Source organism: Coregonus clupeaformis, chromosome 19 (assembly GCF_020615455.1).
Source record: "Coregonus clupeaformis isolate EN_2021a chromosome 19, ASM2061545v1, whole genome shotgun sequence".
Taxonomy (NCBI): domain Eukaryota; kingdom Metazoa; phylum Chordata; class Actinopteri; order Salmoniformes; family Salmonidae; genus Coregonus; species Coregonus clupeaformis.
The window spans coordinates 55,590,404-55,607,466 of NC_059210.1; the positions used below are offsets into that span (position 1 = coordinate 55,590,404).

Consider the following 17,063-nt stretch of genomic DNA (forward strand, 5'->3'; position numbering starts at 1 on the left):
TCTTGAATGGCACACATACACAATCCATGTCTCAGTTGTCTAAAGGCATAGAAATCCTTCTTTAACCTGTCTCCTCCCCTTCATCTACACTGATTGAAGTGGATTTAACAAGTGACATCAATAAGGGATCCTAGCTTTCACCTGGATTCACTTGGTCAGTCTATGTCATGGCAAGAGCAGCTGTTCTTAATGTTGTGTGTATTCAGTGTATATTATTGACGAACACAAAATGTTCCACAGAAGAAACTAGACCGCACTTATTGACATCAATGTAATTAACATGATCAGGAGTAGGAGGAAAATACAGCATTAAGGAGAAGAAGAGAAAAGGAAGATAATCAAAGAGAAAAGAGGAAATGAAGAGGACAGGGAGGCAACAGCAAGAAGTAGACGTGTCTCTCTGGGTCTGATGACTGCCAGATGACAGCACCAACAGACTGAGTATCAGCTGGTTTAAGTGTGTGTTTGCGAGAGAGAGAGAGAGAGAGAGAGAGAGAGAGAGAGAGAGAGAGAGAGAGAGAGAGAGAGAGAGAGAGAGAGAGAGAGAGAGAGAGAGAGAGAGAGAGAGAGAGAGAGAGAGAGAGAGAGAGAGAGAGAGAGAGAGAGCGAGAGCGAGAGCGAGAGCGAGAGCGAAAGAGAGAGAGAGAGAGAGGGGGGGAGGGTACTGTAGTGACACAGGATTTCAGAAAGGAGGAGAGCATTTGCAGTAGTGGGGTGGTCTGAGGTTTTTCCCAGTGGAGTGACTGTGGTCCTTGATCGTGGTCCTGGACCTGTGGCTTTCTGTGCCTCTGTCCAGTCTGTCCCTGGCCACTGGATGCCAGGTTGATGCCAGGTCACCATGATGCCCTGGAAGATGGTCATTTTTGTACTATTCTACTGCAATATCAACACATGTGTCACTTATCGGCGTAACAAAGGTAAGAATAGCCCATATTAGTGTGTTCAATTAGAAATGTTATAGAGTTTACAGTATGTATATATGCAAAGAATATTCTTAATGTTGCTGTGTAATTATAACCTGTGCATATGCCATTTTAAAGGGTACGTTTTTCTGCAATGTAGCTGTCCATAAACATAATTGTTAGGAATGCACCTCATTCCCAGATGCAACATTAAAATCAACAGTAATTCTGCCAAAGAGTCACCAAAATCATCTAAAAATTAATGGCATTGCTGAGAATCAGCTCATTGTGGATTGGAATATGTATCCAGTAATGGAAAGATATATTGAATGCTCTTATTCCAGAGAAAGGACAGATTAATAGATCATTCTGTTATGATAGTCACAAAGTCCAATATCATTCCTGGTATCATATGTCAAGCTAAAGTCATTTTGCATATGCTTCTCTCTTGGCCTCAGCATCCGGAAGACTAACACAGAATATAGACTTACCCTATCCCATCCTCATCTCACAGAAAACAATCAATAGTTTGCCTAGTCACACATTTAATTCTGTCCTGCTGTCCTTTGTCTGTCCAGCTGTAAGCTCTGATTTAGCAAAGTTATTTTTCTGCTCCATTAGGACTGAAAAGGGAGATATTAAGATCTTCATTTCTTTTTCTATTGCTGTTGAAGAATTGAATAGATTAAAGCTAGGAAATTAGAGATTTTTTTTTCTTTGGGGTGATGTAAGGGGGGGTAGAAGGATTACTTTATCCTATCCCAGGTATTCCTTAAAGAGGTGGTACATCAGACTGTACTAGCTGCACTGTACTGTACTAACTGTGTTTTTACTCTGTTTTGAACAGGATTTACGTACATCTAGCTTATTTTACATCCCCCAGTATGAGCGTAATTAGGGAATTACAGTAAGAAGTGAGACAGACACTTCATTGTCATTACGTCTCAGTGTAATCACAACAGTATGCGTTAACATTACTGATTAGTCTGTACACAGATCCAGCAGCAGCATCCACCAGCACAGCTGTAACATGCTGCACACAGCACAACAACCTGCAAGCTGTGTGGTGGGGAGTGTACTGGGGATATTTTGGGAGGATCTCAGATCTTCTGTGTTTGTTTAGGGTTAAAGGAGGAGTGACATTGAAATCATTATTTTCTCTCCAGCTGTTTTGATCCGTCTGAAATTCAAGTGCCCTACAGATGGATCTTAATCATGCTGAGCAACTGTAGCGGTGCTTCACTTGGTTGGTTCACTCTGGGGCTTTCATCAGGGATAATTCATCTTTACAGTATCTCTAGTTATCATCACATATTGTTCGCTGCATGCTTACTTTGACTTCTTACTGTATTAAAGTATGTATGTCCTAGAGTTTAAATGTAATGCTTTGGATAAATGATTTGACATCAGAAAACCCCAGGTAATTTCTAAGAAATAGAATGGATAGCTCTTTTGTACCGTATGTACACTCTTGGAAAAAAGGGTTCTAAAAGAGTTCTGCAGCTGTCCCCATAGGATAACCTATTTTGGTCTCCAGGTAGAACCCTTTTTGGTTCCAGCTAGAACTCTTTTGGGTTCCATGTAGAACCCTCTGTGGAAAGGGTTCTACCTGGAACCAAAATGGGTTCTTAAAATGGTTGACCTATGGGGACAGCATAAGAACCCTTTTTGGTTTCTAGATAGCACCTTTCTTTCTAAGAGTGTACCGGTGTAGCAGCCAAGAACTCACATTTCTGGTCCTCCAGAACAGTTGGGTCCCATGTTCTAGCACAATTAAACTATGGTCCTTGACGACTTGTATGTTTAAAGTTCCATATCGGTTTATGTGTCGGCTACTGGGCTCAATGTGTGTATTAACTATCCGCATCTGTTTCTGATATGAAAACAATGGAAGGGCTCCAAATATGAACTTCAGCAAGAAACTGATAGGCCCCTAATGTCACGGGTGTGGATTTTCTATTGTTTAGTTTTCTAGGTTTGTGTTCTAGTTCGTGTATATCTATGTTGGCCAGGGTGGTTCCCAATCAGAGGCAGCTGTAGCTTGTTGTCTCTGATTGGGGACCATACTTAGGCAGCCTGTTTGGCACTGTTATTTTGTGGGATCTTGATCCGGAAGGTTTGTGTTATTTAACCTAGGACTTCACGTATCGTTTGTTGTTTTGTTCGTGAGTGTACGAAATAAAAGTATGTACGCCTATCACGCTGCGCCTTGGTCCGCTTTTCATAACGATCGTGACACCTAAAGAATGAAAAACACACTACCAAAAAGTTTTCAAAGCTGTCTTGAATCTGGCTAAACTAGGTATTTTGTAGTTTTTTTTCCGGTTATTCTAGATATTATGTGCTGTGTTGTGGCAAGTGGATCATACGGGAAAACATATTCTTAGAATGAGAGGATTGAGGCTGTCACACCCTGGCTCTGGGGACTCTATATGTTGAGCCAGGGTGTGTAGATTCTATGTGTTTATGTTCTGTGTGGGAGTTCTAGTTTTGTATTTCTATGTTGGCCAGAGTGGTTCCCAGTCAGAGGCAACGAGTGTCAGCTGTTGCTGGTTGTCTCTGATTGGGAACCATATTTAAACTGCCTGTTTTCCCATAGTGTTTGTGGGATCTTGTTCCGTTTGGTTTGTTCCGTGTTGGTTGTATTTAACCGTAGGACTGCACGTATCGTTTGTTGTTTTGGTTATTGTTCGTATTATCACTAAAGATAAATAAACATGTTCGTTCATCACGCTGCGCCTTGGTCTACTCCGTCTAACGATCGTGACAGAGGCTCAATCAGTACATTGACAGCTCAGGAGTATTGTCTTTCTAGCTTTTCTTGGATTACATTTGTTGATATTTGTTTCTCTTGGCTTTACTATGATTTTTGTATGGGTGGAGTGTCTAGAACATTGTTTGACATGCTCTGGTATATCTGATGAAATCATATCAACTTTGTGTTTGCTATTACACAAATCTTGAAGTCATGGTAATCTCAATTACCTCAATGGAAAAGTAGTGATCAAATAGCAAGCTCCCTGTGAATTGTTTGATTTCATCATGGCATCAAAAAATCGTATTAGCTGAATGTACCAAAATAAAGGCAAACAAAAACCTTATCTCCATGTAGAACGTTTGACTATTTTGGGGTGTGAATAAAAATATATGGAAAGTTTTGCCCATGATGGACAACATATCTCTGCTAGTACACTCTTAGAAAAAAGGGTTTCCGAAAGGGTTCTTCAGCTGTCCCAATAGGAGCAACCTTTTTGGTTCCAGGTAGAAGTAGAACCCTTTTGGGTTCTACATGGAACCCAAAGGGGTTCTACCTGCAACCTCAAAGGGTTCTCCCATGGGGATAGCCGAAGAACCCTGTAAGGTTCTAGATAGCACCTTTTTTTTCTAAGAGTGTATGCTGAACCCTTTGTTTGTGTAGGTGTCTGCTGCATGGCTCCTGTCTCTATGGTCCTAGGACCCGTCTCTGTTTCCAGCTTGCTTTGCTATGACGCACTCCTCTGCTCCCTTCGCTTCCTGATGAATTTCTTCTAAACTTATCAGCCCTTCTTAACCAAGTACTATTTCAGGGCCTGGATTGACTGTAAACACCAAAGGAGGCAGTGGAGAGAATATTCCAAAGTTTCATTACTGGTATGTGCACTTGGGAATGTGCTCGTGTTCAATAATGGATTTCCTCATTAGAGTTTGTTTTTCGAAGAACATCTGAATAAGATTTGCTTCTCAATGCACACTGAGTGTACAAACTTAAGAACAACTTCTTAATATTGAGGGGTTTTTTGGGGCCGATGTTGACTCCAATGCTTCCCACAGTTGTATCAAGTTGGCTAGATGTCCTTTGGGTGGTGAACCATTCTTGAAACTGTTGAGCATGAAAAACCCAGCAGAGTTGCAGTTCTTGATACAAACCAGTGCGCCTGGCACCTACTACCATACCCCGTTCAAAGGCACTTAAATGTTTTGTCTTGGAACAGATACATAATCCACATCTCAATTGTGTCAAGGCTTAAAAAAATATCCTTCTTTAGCCTGTCTCCTCCACTTTATCTACACTGATTGAAGTGGATTTAACAACATAAGGGATCATAGCTTTAACCTGGATTCACCTAGTAAGTCTATATCATGGAAAGAGCAAGTGTCCTTAATGTTTTGTACACTCAGTGTAAGTGCCCAATGTTTGATTCAAGTTTGTGGGACAGTTCACCACTACAAATGTAAAATATCATGCAGTCACAGAATGAAAACAACCTATTTGTACCACCACCATCTTAGAAGAAAATAATATATTTTGTATTGATCATATGTGTTTTGATTGCAAAGTTAAGAACGTTTTGCACATCTACAGCACCTCTGTCTGACATTTGAATGGCGCTACAGTGGATAGCTGCCGTTTTACGGGCTCCTGACCAAGTCTGCTATTTAGTTTTTTTTTGCGCTGATCTTAAAAATGTTTGTACATAATGTCTCCGCCATCGTTTCCTATGCCCGAAAAGAGCTTCTGGACATCAGAACAGTGATCACTAACCTCGATTTGGATGAAGATCTTTACTTCAACAACTCGACGGCACAGGACATACCGCTCACCCCGGACCAGGCCCTAATCCCAGAGACTGGGAAAAGGAAAAGACGGCAAAAGGGAGGCCGACGTGCGGGCACCCTGACGAAACTACGTTGGCAAATAAATAATCCACCTATACCCTCCGTATTATTGGCAAATGTACAATCACTGAAAAATAATATACATCTAGCTGGTTTTTCTATAAATCGGCAAGACCGTACAGCAGCATCGAGTAAGGTCAGGGGGAGCGGTGTGTCTCTTTGTTAACAACAGCTGGTGAGCGATATCTAATATTAAGGAAGTCTCAAGGTTCTTCTCGCCTGAGTTAGAGTACCTCATGATAAGCTGAAGATAAGCTGTAGACCATACTATTTACCAAGAGAGTTTTCATCTCTATTTTTCGTAGCTGTCTATTTACCACCACAAACCGGTGCTGGCACTAAGACCGCACTCAACAAGCTGTATAGGGCCATAAGCAAACAAGAAAATGCTCATCCAGAGGCGGCGCTCCTAGTGGCCAGTGATTTTAATATATTTATTATTTTTTGTACATTTAGCAGAAGCTCTTATCCAGAGCGACTTACAGGAGCAATTAGGGTTAAGTGCCTTGCTCAAGGGCACATTGACAGATTTTCACCTAGCCGGCTTGGGAATTCTAACCAGCAACCTTTCGGTTACTTGTTCAACGCTCCTAACCACTAGGCTACCTAATGCAGGGAAACTGAAATCCGTTTTAACTCATTTCTACCAGCATGTCACCTGTGCTACTAGAGGAGACAAAACTCTAGATCACCTTTACTCCATACACAGAAACGCATACAAAGCTCTCCCTCGCCCTCCATTTGGTAAATCTGCTCGTCACTGTATTCTCCTGATTCTTGCTTGCAAGCAAAAATTCAAACAAGAAGTACCAATGACAGCTCAATACGGATGTGGTCCGATGAAGCGGATGCTAAGCTACAGGACTGTTTCGCTAGCACAAACTGGAATGTGTTCCGGGATTCATCCGACGGCATTGAGGACTTTACCACATCAGTTACCGGCTTCATTAATAAGTGCATCGATGACGTCATCGCCACAGTGACTGTACGTACATATTCCAACCAGAAGCCATAGATTACAGGCAACATCCGCACTGAACTAAAGAGCTGCCGCTTTCAAGGAGCGGGACACTAATCCGGACTCTTACAAGAAATCCCGCTACGACCTCCAACAAGCCATCAAACAGGCAAAGCATCAATACAGGACTAAGATCGAATCCTACTACGCCGGCTCTGATGCTCGTGGCAGGACTTGCAAACTATCATGGATTACAAAGGGAAACCCAGCTACGAGCTGCCCAGTGGCACGAGCCTACCAGATGAGCTAAATGCCTTCTATGCTCGCTTCGAGGCAAGCAACACTGAACCATGCATGAGAGCAGCAGCTGTTCTGGACAACTGTGTGATCACGCTCTCCACAGCCGATGTGAGTAAGACCTTTAAACAGATTAACATTCACAAGGCCGCAGGGCCAGACGGATTATCAGGATGCATACTCTGAGTATGCGCTGACCAGCTGGCAAGTGTCTTCACTGACATTTTCAACCTCTCCCTGACCCAGTCCATAATGTCAAGCAGACCACCATAGTCCCTGTGCCCAAGAACACCAAGGTAACCTGTCTAAATGACTATCGCCCTGTAGCACTCACATCTGTAGCCATGAAATGCTTTGAAAGGCTGGTCATGGCTCACATCAACACCATCATCCCAGACACCCTGGACCCACTCCAATTCGCATACCACCCCAACAGATCCACAGATGACACAATCTCTTTTGCACTCCACTCTGCCCTCTCCCACCTGGACAAGAGGAACACCAATGTGAGAATGCTGTTCATTGACTACAGCTCAGCGTTCAACACCATAGTGCCCTCCAGGCTCATCACTAAGCTAAGGACCCTGGGACTGAACACCTCCCTCTGCAACTGGATCCTGGACTTCCTGACGGCCGCCCACAGAGGGTAGGCAACAAAGCATCCACCACGCTGAAACTCAACACAGGGGCTCCTCAGGTGTGCATGCTTAGGCCCTTCCTGTAGTCCCTATTCACCCACGACTGCGTGGCCGTGCACGACTCCTCAACACCATCATTAAGTTTGCTGACGACAGTAGTAGGCCTGATCACCAACGACGATGAGTCAGCCTATGGGGAGGAGGTCAGAGACCTGGCATTGTGGTGCCAGGACAATAACCTCTCCTTCAATGTCAGCAAGACAAATAAGCTGATCGTGAACCCATCGACGGGGCTGTAGTGGAGCGGGTCGAGATATATATGTTCCTCGGTGTCCACATCACTAAGGATCTATCATGGTCAACACACACCAACAGCGTGTCATCAAGGCAAAGGGTGGCTACTTATATTTCAAATATAAAATATATTTTGATTTGTTTAACACTTTTTTGGTTACTACATGATTCCATATGTGTTATTTCATAGTTTTGATGTCTTCACTATTATTCTATGTAGAAAATAGTAAAAATAAAGAAAAACACTGGAATGAGTAGCATATCCCTCTTGAAGCAAGAGCAGCAGGGGTTATCAGCTCCAGATTTGACACACAAATACAACCAGCCCGGAGAAAACGTTGCCTTTGAGAGGAGGAGACCAGGTATTGTAGTGGGGTTATTCAACAGTATTAAGTGAAAACAGTGGGCCATGGACATTTAATGCTGTCTGCAGTGATCCTGCTCTCAATCCCTCTCTCTCTTTGTTCTCTGTATTTTTTCCCTCTGTCTTGTACTGTAGCAAGGCTTGATCAGCATAACCGGTTTGTGTCTTTACAATATTTGTGGACTTGCGGAAATATGAATAGCTTTGATGTCATGGAATAGGGATCATCAACTAGATTCAGCCGCGGGCCGATTTTTGCTTGAGCGGATGGTCGGGGGGCCGGAACATAATTACAAATAATTTGTAGACTGCAAATTGACCGGAAGAAGCCCAAACAGATATATTATTTGACTAAAACATAATCATTTCAAACCTTGCTTGCTTTTGTAAACGATCACGCCTCTCTATTATGAGTGGGAATACTTGGGAACATATTTCCAAAATTAAAATCACTTGTAGCTGATTTCCTGGGTTTTTTACAGTCCAACAATAAAAATCTAACAACAAAAAAACTTTTTTTAATTTGTTTAATTTCACCTTTATTTAACCAGGTAAGCCAGTTGAGAACAAGTTCTAATTTACAACTGCGAGCTGGCCAAGATAAAGCAAAACAGTGCGATAAAAACAACAACAACACAGAGTTACATATGGAATAAACAAAAACAAAACGTACAGTCAATAACAAAATAGAAAATCTATATACAGTGTGTGCAAATGTAGATAGTTATGGAGGTAAGCCAATAAATAGGCCATAGTGCAAAATAATTACAATTTAGTATTAACACTGGAGTGATAGATGTGTGTCACGCCCTGGCTCTGGGGACTCTAGTATGTTGAGCCAGGGTGTGAGTTTTCATTTGTGTTTGTTCTAGTTGTTGTATTTCTATGTTGGCCAGGGTGGCTCCCAATCAGAGACGGCTGTAGCTCGTTGTCTCTGATTGGGAGCCATACTTAAGTAGCCGTTAGGCATTCATTTGGTGTGGTTTCTTGTTCCGTGTTGGTTTGTGTATGTAACCAGGGACGTCACGTTTTCGTTTTGTTCGTGTGAAACTTTATAAAAATAAATATGTTCGCATTCCACGCTGCGCCTTGGTCCTCCTCTGTTCCCGACGATCGTGACAGAAGAAACCACCAAGACTGGACCAAGCAGCGTGTCCAGGAGCCATCGCCAGGGAGATCTCTAGCAGATCTCCTTCGCCTCCTCGACTGGGTCAAGCCGGGTGAGGAAGAGAAGGGCCGGACTTGGAAGCAGAAGGGCGAAAGTCTGGCGAGGGACATGGAGACCTGGTCCACGGGTAGGAGAGACACCCAGAAATGTTTTAGGGGGGGGCTCACGCCGTGGACGACGGGGCAGCAGGGGGCCGCGATGGAGCGGTTAGTAGAGGAGGCCGCCAGGTTACGGGGGCCACTGGTCACTAAAGGGGAGGAGAGTGTAGAGGCACGGCGAGAGGTACTGGGGTGTGTTACCAGTCCGGTCCGGCCCATTCCTGATCCCCACGTAGGGCCAGTGGTGTGTGTCCCCAGTACGGTCCGGCCTGTTCCTGTCCCTCGCACCGAGCCTGTGGTGTGCGTCGCCAGCCCGGTTCGGCCCGTCCCTGCTCCCCGCACCAAGCCAATGGTGCGCGTCGTCAGCCCGGTCTGGCCTGTTCCTGCTCCCCGCACCAAGCCAATGGTGCGCGTCGCCAGCCCGGCCCGGCCTGTTCCTGCTCCCCGCACCAAGCCAATGGTGCGTTTCGTCAGCCCAGCTCGGCCCGCTCCTGCTCCCCGCACCAAGTCAGTGGTGCGCTTCGTCAGCCCGGCTCGGCCCGCTCCTGCTCCCCGCACCAAGTCAGTGGTGCGTTTCGTCAGCCCAGCTCTGCCCGCTCCTGCTCCCTGCACCAAGTCAGTGGTGCGCTTCGTCAGCCCAGCTCGGCCCGTTCCTGCACCCCGCACCAAGTCAGTGGTGCGCTTCGTCAGCCTGGCTCGGCCCGCTCCTGCTCCCCGCACCAAGTCAGTGGTGCGTTTCGTCAGCCCAGCTCTGCCCGCTCCTGCTCCCCGCACCAAGTCAGTGGTGCGCTTCGTCAGCCCAGCTCGGCCCGTTCCTGCTCCCCGCACCAAGTCAGTGGTGCGCTTCGTCAGCCCGGTCCGGCCCGTTCCTGCTCCCCACACCAAGCCAGTGGTGTGCGTCGTCAGTCCGGCACAGCCCGTGCCTGGTCCACCGGTGCCTGGTCCGGCACCGGTCAGCTGCTCCACGCCGGAGCTAGAGCAATCCGCTCCACCAGTGTGCAGTCCAGCTCCGGTCAGCAGGGCCAGACCGGACCAGGGGTACTTTGGGGGGTTAGAGAGGGAGTGGGGATCATGCCCGGAGCCGGATCCGCCGCCAAGGCGGAGTGCCCACCCGGTCCCTCCCCTGTGGTATTTGGTTGGCGCGGTCGGAGTCCGCGCCTTTAGGGGGGGGTACTGTCACGCCCTGGCTCTGGGGACTGTAGTATGTCGAGCCAGGGTGTGAGTTTTCATTTGTGTTTGTTCTAGTTGTTGTATTTCTATGTTGGCCAGGGTGGCTCCCAATCAGAGACGGCTGTAGCTCGTTGTCTCTGATTGGGAGCCATACTTAAGTAGCCGTTAGGCATTCATTTGGTGTGGTTTCTTGTTCCGTGTTGGTTTGTGTATGTAACCAGGGACGTCACATTTTCGTTTTGTTCGTGTGATACTTTATAAAAATAAATAGGTTCGCATTCCACGCTGCGCCTTGGTCCTCCTCTGTTCCCGACGATCGTGACAATGTGCAGAAGATGATGTGCAAATAGAGATACTGGGGTGCAAATGAGCAAAATAAATAACAATGTAAATAACAATATGGGGATGAGGTAGTTGGGTGGGCTAATTACAGATGGGCTGTGTACAGGGGGGCTGAATAAAACCACCCCTGGCCCAAATTCGGCCCTTGGGCCGTCAGTTGGGAACCCTGACATAGAATGATTTACAATCCTGTATTTGGGTTGAGATGAGAATCCAGATAGCAGATTTCAGTAGGTGGGGGTCCTTTTTCCATGTGAAACCAACTCAGAAGATGACTAGGTGAAATGTCCTTTGGGAAGTGTCCTGCTATGACCAGGTCACATGTTCTGGTTACTCTTAAAACCAGTGTCCAATGTTGCTCTGGTAAAATGGTCTGATGGTGATGTGGATATACTCGGAATACATATCCCAAATGAAATAAATGATTTCATTCCAATAAATTGTAATAGAAAGTTAGCAAAAATAGATAAGATCTTGCTACCATGGAAAGGTAAATACCTGTCAATTTGTGGCAAAATCACCCTGATCAACTCTTTAGTATTATCCCAGTTTACCTATTTGCTTATGGTCTTGCCTACGCCTAGCGAACAGTTTTTTCAATTATATTATTATCCATTTTATTTGGAACGGCAAGCCAGACAAAATTAAAAGGGCCTATTTATATAACAAATATGAATTCGGAGGACAGAAATGATTAAATATTAAAGCATTAGACCTATCACTAAAAGCTTCAGTCATACAAAAGTTATACTTAAATCCGAACTGGTTCTCTAGCATATTAGTAAGATTGTCTCACCCAATGTTCAAGAATGGCCTTTTTCCCTTTATTCAGATTACAACCTCTCACTTTCAGTTATTTGAAAAGGAAATAATCTCCCAAATATCACTATTTCTAAAACAAGCCATAGAAAGTTGGTTGCAATTTCAATGTAATCCTCCAGAAACTACAGAACAAATAATGCAACAAATATTGTGGTTAAACTAAAATATACTAATTAATAAAAAAACTTTTTTGGGGGACAAAATGTTTAAAAAAGGTATAATCTTCGTAAATGATATCATCGGTAGGACTGGTGGAGTTATGTCGCACATGCAGCTAACAAAAACTTATGGAAATGTCTGCTCTACCCAAAATTACAACCAAATAATTGCAGCATTACCGCAAAAATGGAAGAGGAAAGTGGAAGGGGGAAAAAGTAAGGAACTTGTCTGTCGGCCTTGCATTAGAGAACATAATTGGTTAAAGAAAACTGTGATAAATAAAAAAGTATACCAGTTTCATCTAAGGACCAAAGGATTGACAGCCGTCCCATATAGATTGCAAAATAGTTGGGAAGAGATTTTTGACGTACCGATCCCATGGCATAGTGTTTATGAACTGATACGCAAAACGACGCCGGATTCAAAACTTCGAATCTTTCAATTTACATTATTATAGAAAATTATTGCTACCAATATAATGTTATTTATATGGGGGATACAATCTTCCCAGCTCTGCAGATTTTGCTGCGAAGAGCCAGAATCATTAGATCATTTGTTTTGGTACTGTCCATTTGTAGCTTGTTTTTGGACACAGGTCCAGGAATGGCTAAAGGATTGCAATATTTACCTGGAGCTGACCCTGCAGATAGCATTACTGGGTGATCTGAAAAGTCAGAGTCAATCGATCAATAATATAATAATACTTTTAGCAAAAATGTTTATTTTCAATTTACAATCTGTAGAAACAATGAGAATAGAAAGGTTCAGAAATGTTGTAAAACATCACAGTATAGTTGAAAAATATATGGCAAATAGAAATCCAATACGGATGGTGTTAAGAGATAGATGGGTGGTGTTGAATGGAGTTGAAGGATCGGACTAATAACAACTAACAACAACTAATAACAACAAGATAACTAATAATGTAAGCATACTGTGTCCATAATAAGTATATAGGTTATGGGTTGAGAGCTTTTGTGAGAGAGCACAGTTAGAAAGATATGGCACATAGAAGCAAACCGGATGGACATCATGAAAATGATCAGAGGTTGAGGGTAGAGGAAGTTCAGGAGTAAAAGCAAACAAAATAGAATTATTGTAAAATTGACTGTCCATAAAATGTATATACAGTGGGGGAAAAAAGTATTTAGTCAGCCACCAATTGTGCAAGTTCTCCCACTTAAAAAGATGAGAGAGGCCTGTAATTTTCATTATAGGTACACGTCAACTATGACGACAAAATGAGAAAAAACTGAATCTGCAATAGGTAAGCAGCTTGGTTTGAAGAAATCAACTGTGGGAGCAATTATTAGGAAATGGAAGACATACAAGACCACTGATAATCTCCCTCGATCTGGGGCTCCACGCAAGATCTCAACCCGTGGGGTCAAAATGATCACAAGAACGGTGAGCAAAAATCCCAGAACCACACGGGGGGACCTAGTGAATGACCTGCAGAGAGCTGGGACCAAAGTAACAAAGCCTACCATCAGTAACACACTAAGCCGCCAGGGACTCAAATCCTGCAGTGCCAGACGTGTCCCCCTGCTTAAGCCAGTACATGTCCAGGCCCGTCTGAAGTTTGCTAGAGTGCATTTGGATGATCCAGAAGAGGATTGGGAGAATGTCATATGGTCAGATGAAACCAAAATAGAACTTTTTGGTAAAAACTCAACTCGTCGTGTTTGGAGGAAAAAGAATGCTGAGTTGCATCCAAAGAACACCATACCTACTGTGAAGCATGGGGGTGGAAACATCATGCTTTGGGGCTGTTTTTCTGCAAAGGGACCAGGACGACTGATCCGTGTTAAGGAAAGAATGAATGGGGTCATGTATCGTGAGATTTTGAGTGAAAACCTCCTTCCATCAGCAAGGGCATTGAAGATTAAACGTGGCTGGGTCTTTCAGCATGACAATGATCCCAAACACACCGCCCGGGCAACGAAGGAGTGGCTTCGTAAGAAGCATTTCAAGGTCCTGGAGTGGCCTAGCCAGTCTCCAGATCTCAACCCCATAGAAAATCTTTGGAGGGAGTTGAAAGTCCGTGTTGCCCAGCGACAGCCCCAAAACATCACTGCTCTAGAGGAGATCTGCATGGAGGAATGGGCCAAAATACCAACAACAGTGTGTGAAAACCTTGTGAAGACTTACAGAAAACGTTTGACCTGTGTCATTGCCAACAAAGGGTATATAACAAAGTATTGAGAAACTTTTGTTATTGACCAAATACTTATTTTCCACCATAATTTGCAAATAAATTCATTAAAAATACTACAATGTGATTTTCTGGAATTTTTTTTCTCATTTTGTCTGTCATAGTTGACGTGTACCTATGATGAAAATTACAGGCCTCTCTCATCTTTTTAAGTGGGAGAACTTGCACAATTGGTGGCTGACTAAATACTTTTTTCCCCCACTGTAGTATGTATAAGCTGGAAGTAGAGGCCTAAGCATTGTTGTTCACTAGTTTACTCCAATTAGGGAAGGGGTGGTGGGGATGGAAAGTAATAAAGGGAAATATATTTTTTTAAAGGATATGTATGTGTATATGTGTATGTATGTATGTATATATATATGTATATATATATGTATATACAGTTGAAGTCGGATGTTTACATACACCTTAGCCAAATACATTTAAACTCAGTTTTTCACAATTCCTGACATTTAATCCAATTAGTATTTGGTAGCATTGCCTTTAAATTGTTTAACTTGGGTCAAACGTTTCGGGTAGCCTTCCACAAGCTTCCCACAATAAGTTGGGTGAATTTTGGCCCATTCCTCCTGACAGAGCTGGTGTAACTGACTCAGGTTTGTAGGCCTCCTTGCTCACACACGCTTTTTCAGTTCTGCCCACACATTTTCTATAGGTTTGAGGTCAGGGCTTTGTGATGGCCACTCCAATACCTTGACTTTGTTGTCCTTAAGCCATTTTGCCACAACTTTGGAAGTATGCTTGGGGTCATTGTCCATTTGGAAGACCATTTGCGACCAAGCCTTAACTTCCTGACTGATGTCTTGAGATGTTGCTTCAATATATCCACATATTTTTCCTTCCTCATGTTGCCATCTATTTTGTGAAGTGCACCAGTCCCTCCTGCAGCAAAGCACCCCCACAGCATGATGCTGCCACCCCCGTGCTTCACGGTTGGGATGGTGTTCTTCGGCTTGCAAGGGCCCCCTTTTTCCTCCAAACATAAGGATGGTCATTATGGCCAAACAGTTATATTTTTGTTTCATCAGACCAGAGGACATTTCTCCAAAAAGTACGATCTTTGTCCTCATGTGCAGTTGCAAATCGTGGTCTGGCTTTTTTATGGCGGTTTTGGAGCAGTGGCTTCTTCCTTGCTGAGCGGCCTTTCAGGTTATGTCGATATAGGACTAGTTTTACTGTAGATACTTTTGTACCTGTTTCCTCCAGCATCTTCACAAGGTCGTTTGCTGTTGTTCTGGGATTGATTTGCACTTTTCGCACCAAAGTACGTTCATCTCTAGGAGACAGAACACGTCTCCTTCCTAAGCAGTATGACGGCTGCGTGGTCCCATGGTGTTTATATTTGCGTACTATTGTTTGTACAGATGAACGTGGTACCTTCAGGCATTTGGAAATTGCTCCCAAGGATGAACCAGACTTGTGGAGGTCTACAATTTCTTTTCTGAGGTCTTGGCTGATTTCTTTTGATTTTCCCATGATGTCAAGCAAAGAGGCACTGAGTTTGAAGGTAGGCCTTGAAATACATCCACAGATACACCTCCAATTGACTCAAATGATGTCAATTAGCCTATCAGAAGCTTCTAAAGCCATGACATTACTTTCTGGAATTTTCCAAGCTGTTCAAAGGCACAGTCAACTTAGTGTATGTAAACTTCTGACCCACTGGAATTGTGATACAGTGAATTATAAGTGAAATAATCTGTCTGTAAACAATTGTTGGAAAAATTACTTGTGTCATGCACAAAGTAGATGTCCTAACCGACTTGCCAAAACTATAGTTTGTTAACAAGAAATTTGTGGATTGGTTGAAAAACAAGGTTTTAATGACTCCAACCTTAGTAAACTTATATATATATATATATATATATATATATATTGCGAGAAGAAAAAAAACATATGGGGGATTGGAAGTGATGCAGACAATTACATTGATGGAAGTTACAATCTATCTGCAATATTAAAGCTGATCTACCCTCTAAAAAAATTAAAAAATTAAACTGAGCTCTGTCTACTTATGAAAAGCAGACTCATCTCTAAGTCAGTCGGTAAGTCAGTCTCTCCACCTCTCTCGCTCTCTTTCTCTCTCTCTCTCTCTCTCTCTCAGCCTGTAGCCCATGTGCCTCTCTGCTTTGAATTCTCCGCCTTTGAAGTCTGAGGTCATGTCTAACAGCCTTCTCAAACTGAACAGTGTGGTGCTCTGTAGTCCTCACATGGCTGTGAACATTATGGCTGTAAAGTCTACTCTGTTATATACAGTTTATGTCAAGGCATGCAAGTTATACTGTATGTTAGCCTTGTCTAGGGAATTAATCTTAATATGCAATAAATCTGGTTCAAGCCACATGGTCCGCAGCACATCAGATGATGAAACCCTTGGCAAGAGTTAAAGAGAGAGTAGTAGGTTGGAAAACATTCTATCTATCTCTCTCTCTCTCTCTCTCTCTCTCTCTCTCTCTCTCAGTGAAGAGAGGGATGGCATCAATGGTGAAGCCCACCTTTCAGAACTCCATAGAGGATGTCAATTTACTATATGAGGTGAGACATTTTCCTTGGATGACTACAGTAGCAAATATTGTATGAATCCTCTGCGTCAACAACCAAAAATATGGGTTTGTAATGAGTCTACTGTTTTTGGCTGTGCTGTGCAGATCCTGCTGGCTGGCCTGCAGTTTGGAGACGAGCGCACTCTGTTCTCCGTGCAAGACGAGGAGTTGGCCTCCCTACGGAAGACCAGAAAGCTGGAAGTCATCTGCGAGGACATCCTGCCCAAAACACTCTCTGACATTCGTCGCCTGACATCTGACCTTTCCAATCACATGGGCCGCCTGCGCCTGGAGGACTTTGAGCGCACTGTGCTGACCATGGTGTACACAGCCCAGCGGCTGGCCAACGCTACCACAGACCAGCAGAGAGACTTGTGGGCAGAGTCCTTTGTCAGCTTGTACAGAGCTATCAAGCTGGACCTGATAGGCTGAGAACG

The 17,063-nt window shown here is 43.7% G+C and overlaps 1 protein-coding gene across 1 annotated transcript; it reads left to right on the forward strand.

Moving 5' to 3' along the window:
• The first annotated feature begins 702 nt into the window (after positions 1-702).
• LOC121532291 (protein FAM180A-like) lies at positions 703-17,058 on the forward strand. Its single transcript, XM_041838146.2, has 3 exons — positions 703-917; positions 16,545-16,618; positions 16,732-17,058. Exons 1-3 carry the CDS (start codon positions 839-841, stop codon positions 17,056-17,058), a joined length of 480 nt encoding a protein of 159 aa, XP_041694080.1. The 5' UTR covers positions 703-838.
• Positions 17,059-17,063: the final 5 nt, after the last annotated feature.